Here is an 11,537-nt window from a genome sequence, read left to right on the forward strand (position 1 = left end):
ATTTTTTCAGAAAAACAAATACAAAAATGGAGTCTTGAAATCATGTTTCAAATAGTGTAAGCATCTCCATTTTCTTTTCAGATGATTATCTGTAAATCTTATAGTATCTTTAACTACGTTAATTTGAGCAGCCCGCTTTAACTTTTATATCTATCTATATCTATATCTATACTTAATCGTAATGAAAGGAGGTAGTTATAAGCATTCTTCTGAAGGTGTTATTATATAACACAGTAGGTGAATATTCATCACTTATTTCACCTTATCGGGTAATTGAATGTGGAAACATATTCTACCGAGTACTGAAACAACATTAACAACAGAAATGCAGTCTTGGTATCATAATTAATTTAAGTACTAAAATCGCATAACCATTCTAACTTGCTTTCGATATAACAAATCAACTCCCTGAATGCATCTGATAAATGAACCATCTGCTTCAGATTATTGATCTGTACAGCTTATTGTTTCTTGAACGTTAATCTGAGCTTTCTTCATACTCCAAGCACTCAACTCAGATATCACAACACTTTGAGTTCCGTTGTTAAATGCATACAACCGAGCTTCTTCACCAATGGCCATTGCTGGGTAAACTCTGGCTGTAATGCAAGTCTTTCCTCCTCCTCCAAAGCTTTCGACGATTGAGTGATCAATCTGCAAAGATCTCATAATGAATTACGTTGGAGGTCAAGTTTGTTTAAGGGTTGCAATTTCGATTGTTTGGATTGTATCTTAAATTAAGAGGAAAATCAAACAATTAAGCTTGAAGGATAACCGGACAAATAGGTTGCAATGAAAGTGGCCACAAGTTATGTTTTATGCATATATCCTCTTTAATCAGTATCTACTTTTAATAAAAATGATTAAGCGCTAAATGGTTCACAATCTGAATGATTTAAAGGTTCTGAATGAAGTTGGTTCTAAATGAAGTAGGTTATAACCTATTTGATAATAATTTTGAATGAACAATGTGAATGATGTAAATTACATCATTTAACCTTTTGCATAAATAAAAAAACTTTATAGTTGTTTTATATGTGTTCTTGATATAATTTAAAGAGATATTACATAAAATTTAGGTGCTTAATGATCAAGAGAGTATTTTAACTTTGAATGGTTCAGAGTTCAGAAATAAATGCGTTGAATGCTTAATGGTTGAGCATTCATTGCTGAACTATTCAATCAAGAGGTAATCAAACACACACTTATTTGAAGTTAGATTAGCCACTTAGTCATTTATAATCCTTTAGAAGTGGTATGAGAGGAACCCTTCAACCTAGAGGTTGTGGGTTCAAGCCTCACTTGAGTAAGTGAGATGTAAATATTCGTGGTTTCGTGTGTAGATTGTAGGTTTTCCTTTCAAAAAAAAAAAGAAAAAAAAATCCTTTAGAAGTGATAAAACAGCTTGTGGGTCAAATCAATTTTGACCCATTAGCCAACCAGCCCATCTGGCTACCTCTTAATTGAATAGTTCAACTGACATATAAAATAAAAAAAAAAAAAAAATGAAACAACTGAGAAACTAATGTTACTCACCAAGGTTCTGAGTGAAATCTCATCTTGTTGGGGATCTATGTCAACAAATGCTCCATAAGTCGTTTTATCGAGCCCATTTCTTGTTGATGACCTGAAATCAGATTTTGGACATTTTAGTTGGCTAACATTTGAATAAGTTCAAGATAATTAGTTTAATAAAAAACCAACCTGCCCTGATCACTGCACATCAGCACAACGTATCGTCCATTATTTTTATAAACACGGAAGAAGACTGCAGTTTGTTCAGTCAAGTCACTAGAAGCCAAAGCTAACAGCCCAAACGGTCCAAATTTGCCTTTATTTGATGCATTGTTTCCACTGCAGATAAGTTGTGGATCACTCAAACTTAAGTCCAGTTCTTCAGCCTCTTCTAAGTTACTTATTCTAAATGAAATCTTCACATCCACCTATCGTATAAAAAAAAAAAAACGACACAATTAGTGCAACAGAAGTCGAAACAGAAACAGGGCGATAATTAACAACCTGTTTTGATTCCATGGCTTACCTGATAAGCAGTTACACCCAAAACTTCTTGTATTGATCCGCTTTCAAGTTTCTTATCATGTAAACTAACTTTGTTCTCGTGTAACGTTTCAATTTCTTCAATAGGCCATTGTACAAGCTGCTTTTGGTTTCGATCTAGCCAAACACTTCTTGGAAATGACTGCATATTATCTTACAAGTGAATTTTTTTTATTTTATAGAAAATCACGGTTGCAGAAGTCGGAAATATTCGCCGAGTACTCGGTTAAGAGTTCAGCCCGAGTACTCAGTTAAGAGTTAGGGTCGAGTACTCGATCAACCCTCGGTCAACCCTCAATCAATGGGTATTAGTCGGGATTACTTAGTCAAAACTCGGTAACTAGGAAAATCAGTCAAAAACTAGGTCAATATCTGTCAATATTGGTCAAAGTCAAACTTGGTCAACATCCAGTTACTCCCGAGTACTCCCCGATTTACCGAGTACTCCCTAAAAAATACCCGACAGAGTACTCCCGAGTAGCGATTTTGGCAACCTTGTTGAAAATCAACAGTTGTAAGTAGTAACTGTAAATTAATCTTACCTGAAGTCCGGACCATCCTTTAGCAATATCATCAGCTTCGGAATCAGACTCGTTCACCCAAGCCAACAAGATCCGTCTGTTCTTGACCGGGTCAAAGAAGGATTTGGAAGCATAATACTTCCCATAATCAAGTCTTAAAGTACCTAGATTCAATTCATTTTGAGGAACATAATTTTCTTTTACAGGACTATAGTTCCCAATCATGTAATAATCTCTCGCATAATCAAATAATCCAACCTTCAACACATGCTTTACTACACCGTTTATAACAGAAGTATCAACCCCTTTCGTACTATCAACCGAAACCGGAAAAAAATCAGGACATTCCCATATCCCCGTATCCGCAACCTGATGAAGTGGCGAATCGTACTTAGTCCAATTAACAAAATCCTCAGATTGGTAAATAAACGCGATTCCCATTTTATTTTTCTGACTTCCAACAAGTATTCTCCATTTTCCATCGTCTTCAAGCCACGCAGTTGTCGGGTCTCGAAAGTCATCGTTTTGAATCCCGTCGGGCAGGTTAATGATTGGGTTACCGGGGTATTTGACCCATTCTCTAAGATACGGGTCGGATAAGTTTCCTGGGACGGCTAAGTTTTGGACTTGACGGTTTTCAGAGTCTATTCCTGTGTATAACATAACAGGCTTGTTTCCATGTAGGATTGTAGCAGAACCAGACCAGCAACTGTTGATGTCGAACGATTCGGTTGGGGCAATGGCGAGGTCTAGCGGGGTCCAGTTGATTAGGTCATGTGAAACAGAATGTGCCCAGTACATCTGATTAGCAAAAAGTGGTCCATAAGGGTTGTATTGATAGAAGAGGTGGTAGACTCCATTGTAGTACATTGGTCCTGGATGCATACATATTGTATACCATTAGCCAAGATAGTTTAATTCTGTATCATCACAATAAGCAGAGTTTGTGTCAACCCAAACCGACCCGGACCATTTAGACACCTACCAACTACTAAGTAATCACAGTTTTGATCCAATTTCGTTTGCACCAGGTACCAAACTTCGGCTAGCCCGCCCATTTGAACCTCTCTATAATTACAACAACTACGGTACCAGCCCCGAATTAAGACGCATACCTATACCGAAAGGTAGAGATCATCTCTAAAACTACCTACCTTATTAACTATAAGACTATTCTTAACCCGAGCGTTAAATTTCTTCCGTCAGTCTAGCTGGCTTTGTTGACGGACACTAACACCTGCTAAGCAGACGTGACATCTTGACAGATTTGAGCGTTAGTCGGAATATTGAGGAGTTGTACTTTGAGCGTGAGATTTGCCTCCACCAATCATAGGTTTATTACACACTTTATATTTTTTTATTTAATTTATTTTTTCCCACTCAATTTCTAATCAGATTTTACCACATCACCGTATAAATATTTAACACAAAAATTTGACATTTTGGGTTAATAAAGTTCAAATACAGTCACAGTCAAAAACCCATTATTTTACCAAAAAGTGGACAATTTGCCTAAGAATAGTCTAATACAAAAAAACAATTAGTAAAGTAAGCAATCCACACAGTACTACATTGCAAAAACTATTATATATTACATATTATATATGTATTTAAAAATTGAAATGAAAAGAAGAATAACCTAATATCATTCATAATTGAATGTTTGTTCTTGTATTATATAAGTATACATAAAAAGTTCATGGTTATCAGTTCAAGTACAATGGATCTTCAACCTAATAACTAATTAAAGAAATATATATATATATATAAAAAAAGTAGTGAAAGTAGTTATGGTTACCATTAGGATCTGCAGCCAGCCGATGAATGAGCCACCAATCATGAAAAATGCACCCATGTTCATCATCACACAATCAATGAAACCAAAAGCCAATATTCAGAATAAAGTCAAAGTCAAAAGAAAGTAATAAAATGTACTCCGTAACTAACTATTTAACTAACCGTTCATCCAGTTTTGAGGAGGCTGGAAGTGAAAAGCAGTCCGATAAGGCTGCTCCGATGACGTGGATCGGACATGGTTGAACTGAAGAACAAAAAATATTGCCAAAAAGATACCAACACTTTTCCTCATCACTACTTACTTACCAAATGTTAATTAAGTTTGTCTGTGTTGCAAGATTAAGATCAAAGATTTATTTATTTATAATTAAATACAGTAATAAATAGAGGTGGTTTCCTCTTATGGTCTACTTAAATCTATATAATATTGTTTGAATGATGATGATTAGCTAGAGTTACAATCATCATCACGTATCGTGTACTAAGAACTAAGAATATATATATAGAACAACAAATGGGATGGAGTAAATATAAGTAAATAAATATAAATAAATTGGATGGGGTGGAGTGGAGTAAATATTTAGAAGAAGCTGAAACAAAATAAAAAGAAGTGTGGTACAATTATTTTCATGTGATGCATACCCTACCCCATGACGTCAAGTCATTTCACGTACCTTTTGTTTCTTCTTATATTCTAAACATCATTAAATTAATTCTCAGTATCATTACATTATTTGCCTATTAAAGTTTATTTTTCAATCGTATCATTTTTATTATTTTTAATTTTAATATTAATATTAATTATTTTATTATTATTATTTAATAATAATAAATAAAATAATAATAATAATAATAATAATAATAATAATAATAATTAATGATGCCAAACAGAAGAAAACAAAAGTAAATAGGATTGGATGCACTCCAGACGGGTAAAACTTGTGACAAGTGGATCTACCTATACGCATGCTTTTACTTTCAATTTACACCGTCAATGCAATGAAATAAAATCTATGTAGAGCTGTTATATACAAATGCCAGCTTTTAAATAAAAAAATGGATTTACATCTGTAAATAAATTGGAGATACAAACGTCTTCATGGTGTAATAAAATTTTAGTCATTCTCATATCTTTCTCGTCACACGTCTAAGTCTCTAACCTCTTGTCAAAGAATATGTTTATCTATTACAGTAAAAAATTTGGGAAAACATAAGTTATACTGTATCAGTTAAAATCATGAGCTCCATTGTAACATAAGCCACAAGTTTATATAATACGCAAACAACATTTTAGTTAAAACTTAGCGCGATTTATATGTCACAAAGGTTGATCAACAGTATAACTATAATTTCATAGCATCACATTCCTAACCACCTAAATTATACATGAACTTGTTTTTCATACTTAAGCAGATACAGTTTTTGGCTTTACCCCAATCTTTCTCCATGAAACACTAGGCATTATCTGTTTCGTGTCCACACGATCTTTAAACTGAACCGCAACGTTGAGCAACGAGTCAAGAAGTGAGTCCGATAGAAGGTGCGGCTCGAGTCCTAATTCAATCAGTTTGGTGTGCTTGGCATTATAGTAATGTTCCTCTGCTTCAACTCTTGGGTTGGGCACAGATATTGTTTTCACTTCAATTCCAAGTTTTTCGCCAGCTTTTGTAACGAGCGACGCAAGTTGGTTCACGGAAAACTGCTCGGTAAATTGATTAAATACCCGAAACTCACCACGTTGTGCTGGATTTGCAATTGCAAGCTCCACACATTGCACTGTGTCTCTTATGTCTAGGTACCCTCGAGTCTGTATATGCAAATAGGCAACGAGATGTACAGTTTAAAATACAAGACAAGAAAAATATAAGGTATTTCTTGGTATCTCATGTTATCCTCGAATAAAGACTGTATGATAATTAGAACAAAACCTAAAGACTTAAAAGCTAAACTGAATAGTAAATTTTTCTGAACATCCAAAACTCTAGAAAAGGCACTTTGTTTAAATGGGTTGTTCGGGGATTAATCAAGGATCAATCGGGTATTAATCGGATTTGACTTTTTTGAGACATTTAGATAATAAACTTCAAAATTATATGTGTAAATATAGAAGAAAACCATAAACATCAACATAAAATTTGACATAATTGCCAAAAAATATAAATATAAACGCTCATTTGTTCAAAACTTCTAAAATTATACGGTAGTTTAAATTCATGATAAAATGTTGACCAATTTTGACGTTGATCGACTTTGACCAACAAATACGATTTTGACCCGTTAACTGGCGACTGGCGTTGACCGATTAATTAAACGGATTTTGGAAAATCGGATCGGTCCGTTCTTAAAAGGAGTAATCGGGAGTAATCGAGATTTTTTACAACAGTGGGTTTGATCCATCCTAAAGTTAAAACCTGCATCACTGGATGCGGGTACCAAAACCCTATAACTACAGCATCTTAAGGCTATGTAAATGTCATGATATCAAATGAGTTATCAACTTGACCAATTTAGTAACCATTCATGACATTCAAAACCTAAAAGAACTAAAGAAGGCATATGAACATATAGTTAGTATAATTTTAACTAGCAAGATTCAATTAAGTTTTTAGCTAAAAGATCTAACCTGGCCACCTTTGCCATAAACAGTAAGCGGATGACCAACTGTTGCCTGAACACAAAACCTATTCAACGCCGTCCCAAACACACCATCATAATCAAATCTATTATAAAGTTTGTCATGCATTTCGGTTTCAGCTGTCCTCACACCATAAACCACACCCTGGTTCAAATCGGTTGCTCTTATCCCCCACGCTTTACACGTAAACGCGATATTATTCGAATCGTGCACTTTACTCAAATGGTAGAACGAGCTAGCTTGTTTCGAGTAAGGTAACGTATCAGTTCTTCCATTATGAGTTATCGTTATATACCCTTCTTCAATATCTATATTTGGCGTCCCGTATTCTCCCATTGTCCCAAGTTTCACTAGATGACAATCTTCAGCATACTCCTTTATAGCAAATAAAACGTTAAGTGTACCAAGAACGTTGTTTTGTTGTGTGTATATAGCTCTCGATCGGTCGATCATCGAGTAAGGAGCCGATCTTTGTTCTCCGAAATGAACAACAGCATCCGGTTTGAACGACGTGAATGCTTCTGACAAAAACTCGAAGTCACAAACATCACCGATGTATAAATTTATGTCTTTTTCGGTTAATGATCGCCACCTTCTTATTCTGTCATGAATCGATGAGATGGGTGTGAGTGAATCAAGCCCAAGTTGGTGATCAAAACTGCGACGAACAAGATTATCAACAATGGCAACTTCATAATTTTTTTTTGATAAATGGAGGAAAGTAGCCCAACCACAGTAACCATCACCACCGATAACCATCACCCGAGCCTGGATTGTTGACCCGAGCTTTGGTCAGAGCCGGGGCCCGTTTTCGTCTCGGGTTGTTGAAGAGTGGTTGCACGTACTGAGAGAACTCTTCGCACACTGTTAGTATGATTTTCCGTATAGCGGCTGTAAGGTACTAGTACAGAAAATTAGCTGCTCAGCGTGTGGCGTATACTGTTGATTGTTGTTTGCCCTTGAGAAATAATCTCTGCAGACCCGGAACACAGATGTGAGATCTGTGGGGTGGCCTCAATCAATCTGTGGATCAAACTGTAATGATCCATCTAGCGCACTGCTGCTAAGCGGCTAATGTATGTTTAGAGTGAGAAAGAACTGTGTGAGTGAGAGAGAAAGTGTACTTCTCTCTGACTGAAGTTCAGATCAGAATCATGTGAAATGTGGTGACCCAGGGGGTCTATTTATAGGCACAGAGTGTCCGAAATTCACGGGATACACGTGTCAATCACTGAATGGTTCTGTTACGTGAAGTATCCGGAATGTCGGTGGCGTGTGCTGATGTGGCTGCGTGCCGTTCACGCGCTGAGTTAAAGGGCTTATGCATAGAAGCTGCCTGCAGGCTTACGTTTGACGTTGGGCGGCCTGCTAAACGCTGGGCGGCCAATGCTGAAAATCACCGAATTTAGTTATCTCTTGTGCTCTTTGATTGAGTTTTCTGTATAAAAATGATGTCGTTATGCGTGTATCCTCTAGGATACACCATTACACACTCTTTTTGCTTATGAAAAAACTTTTTGATGATTCATTTGAAGTGTGGAAAGTGCGGGAAGTAGGTAATGAAATTAAGCTTAGTTTAGAAGTGTTATTAGGGCTGGTTTTGGAACAAGAAGAGATGTTCAAGGGGCACGAAGCGGTAATTAAATGTGCCATTTTCACATCAATATTCGATTACCGCAGGATTAGCAGTATCAGACAATCAGTACCTACAATGTGTAAATATAATACAAATTGTCAATTATTGTGTTACAACCATGAAAGTAAACAAAGATCGTTTTATACTTCTACAGAAACAATACAGATCTTGTTACAACATTTTTATACTCCAGTACAGCTATTTAACTTAATAGTTGTGACTGTTATACACTTATACTCAATGATATGTAAATGATTGCTTACTTGAGTGTTTCAGGTAACACAATCACAGACAATTAACTGAAAACTGTTTATATAGATTAAAGAAACAGGAACCTAGATGTTAAATGCTTTAAATTTATTAAATATTTCAAACAAACTCTTGTAATCAAAAGTTAAAAAGGCTTCTAACAGAGTTAAATGTATATCATGTTAACAAAACCCTATACAAGGAGTATCCTCTATCTTGAACAAATAAATCCAACAATTCAACAAATAACTATTTTTTTTTTTTTAATGGAGATTTTTTGGGCATCAGTAGATCATTTTTTTCAACGACCCTCATCATTTGCACGTAACACACGTTCGGGCGGAAACCCGAACCCGATCGACGGTACCCGGGAACACATCCATTCGGGTAGTGGTTCCGGGTAGGGTCCTTGAACGAATCCGGTAAAACCTCCCTATAGGGTCAATATATACCACCATTATTGGTGTTCAATTGGTTTTAAGAAAATCATGTCATCCCTAAGGATCGAACCTATGACTTCTGCCATGACACAAAGAACCGTTGGGCTATGCGTTCTCAACAAATAGAACCGATACTTTTGTAATTAAACTATAAATGATTTTAATTTCAGTTCATAAGTGAATGATTATATAACTGAATATAAATTTACAGATATTGTGCATACCTGCAGATGAGTATAATTATTGACGAAAATGGCATAGAATTTGTTGCAATGTTGAATCTGGACTTGGTTAATCAGTTTTTTTTTTTTTTTTTTTTTTTTTGCTGTTGGATTAGATATCCACTAAATATAAATTTAGCATCGGAGCAGCTTTGTAATGGATATTCCTTTATAACCCATTTCAGCTGGTATCATGTGTGTAAGAATGGTCCTTCAAGTTCTTTTCTTCTATTTTTTGTTTGTTGTAAAAACGACCCTTTAGGTTTCTTGTATACTACTTGTATTGTATACTACTTGAAAAATATGCGATACGGGGTCGAGATAGTAGGACCTTAAAACGTTGAACGTCGCAACTTGCAATAGAAAAAACGGCGTCAAGACGCGGTTAAGACGGATGTTGACCAACATTAACTTTTTATATATATTTCAAACATAAACATTTCAAACATAAATCTTTCAAAATAAACATAGATATTTGCCTTTAAGTTGAAATATTTATGTTTGAAATTTTGTTTTTGAAATTTATTAAAAAAGTCAACGTTCGTCAACATCCGTCTAGACCCCGTCTAGGTCGTTTTTTACCATCTAGACCGTTGTTGACCGTCTTTTGGCTTTGTTGACCATTTTTTTTAGCTTTGACCATTTTTAAGCCTTTCTAGGTCCGTTGAAACGGTATCATGGTAAAATCGTTGCGACGACCTTCTCGGCCATTTTTTACAACACTGCTTGTATATCATGCGTAATTTTTTTAAAAAGCCATTTAATAAAACAAGCACAAGGATTGAGGGAAACGAAGAGTGTCTTTGATTTTCTCTTAATTAAATGATTTAAAGCGATGAATGTTAAAATGTTCAACATTTTGTGCATTGGTTTGCGACTTGTGACATCTGATCGTACTTATTCTGGACAGAGGATAATATATGAGTACAAGATCACGCTAATGGGAAACAGCTTAACCGGAAGTCGCTCTACTTTTAACGATGATTTATTAGATCCAATTGAACCATGAGTCCATCTATCTTATCTGCCTTACTCAGTCTTTTAGAAAGAGAAATACATTCTTAGAGAGAGAAAGTATATGAGCTTTGACAAAACTTCAAGTATCCATATATCCCAAGTGTCCTATATAGACAAAATTCAAAAGTACCTACGTATGACATGTCTCACAACCTTATTGGTAAGTCAACCCTTAAAACTCGGAGTTGAGTGGTCAATCCTTGAATATCCGAAGTTTGGTGCGTACGTGGATTCTTTGATGGATGACAAAAGTTGCCACATCATATAGGGCTTATGCGTTGACCGCTGCATGTGAGGTTAAGCTAGGTGCTATCCAATTTTAAGCTCAATCACAATTTTATGGGTTTTAATCACGTTTATGGTGATCGGTTTAATCCATAAAGGCTTGTTTAATATGTTTACATACGCTAATCGGATGGTGTATCAGTAATATCTGAATTACATATGATGCTGAATCGTATAACAATATGTGCAAAACCAATCAGAGTTTATATATTTACTTAACCATTCAGCATCTCCATTTCTTTTAAGATTATTATAAAATTAATATATTATGAATATTTATCAAACAATTATATTGATTCATTAGTTAATTTATAACGTTTTCTTTTCGAACGGCCAATAGTTATAGTTATTTAATTTATAACGTTGATATATTGATTTACATTATTCATAAAGTTATTCACAATGGATTATTCTTGTTCTGGATCAAGTTAAGAACTTTTGAATTATTCAATTTTGAAATTATTCAATGCTTTTATATTAAGTTCACAATGAATTATTATTTTATTTTATCAAACGCACTCAAAGATTTAATAAACCAATTATTCTTACTAATATAAAAATTCTACTTTTATATTTAAGCCAAGAAAAGTTAAAAAGACTGAATCAAATAAATTACTTTTGCTACCTATCATATCAAGAGATGACATTTGTAAATACACTTATACAAGTAACGGTTAA

General features: G+C 34.9%; 2 protein-coding genes across 2 annotated transcripts; both read right to left on the reverse strand.

The window, feature by feature from the left end:
- Positions 1–212: 212 nt before the first annotated feature.
- LOC139847907 (fructan 6-exohydrolase-like) lies at positions 213–4,866 on the reverse strand. The gene is made up of 7 exons (XM_071837637.1): positions 4,539–4,866; positions 4,378–4,386; positions 2,601–3,454; positions 2,042–2,200; positions 1,705–1,943; positions 1,537–1,627; positions 213–654 (listed from the first exon to the last, which is right to left on the reverse strand). Exons 1-7 carry the CDS (start codon positions 4,666–4,668, stop codon positions 445–447), a joined length of 1,692 nt encoding a protein of 563 aa, XP_071693738.1. The 5' UTR covers positions 4,669–4,866; the 3' UTR covers positions 213–444.
- Positions 4,867–5,472: 606 nt separating this feature from the next.
- LOC139847908 (UDP-sulfoquinovose synthase, chloroplastic-like) lies at positions 5,473–9,646 on the reverse strand. The gene is given in 5 exon segments (XM_071837638.1): positions 5,473–6,183; positions 7,000–7,778; positions 7,781–7,915; positions 8,541–8,717; positions 9,561–9,646. Coding segments are annotated over 4 exon segments (1,440 nt in total). The 5' UTR covers positions 8,665–8,717; positions 9,561–9,646; the 3' UTR covers positions 5,473–5,781.
- Positions 9,647–11,537: the final 1,891 nt, after the last annotated feature.

This window comes from Rutidosis leptorrhynchoides, chromosome 5, assembly GCF_046630445.1.
Source record: "Rutidosis leptorrhynchoides isolate AG116_Rl617_1_P2 chromosome 5, CSIRO_AGI_Rlap_v1, whole genome shotgun sequence".
In the NCBI taxonomy this organism is placed as follows: domain Eukaryota; kingdom Viridiplantae; phylum Streptophyta; class Magnoliopsida; order Asterales; family Asteraceae; genus Rutidosis; species Rutidosis leptorrhynchoides.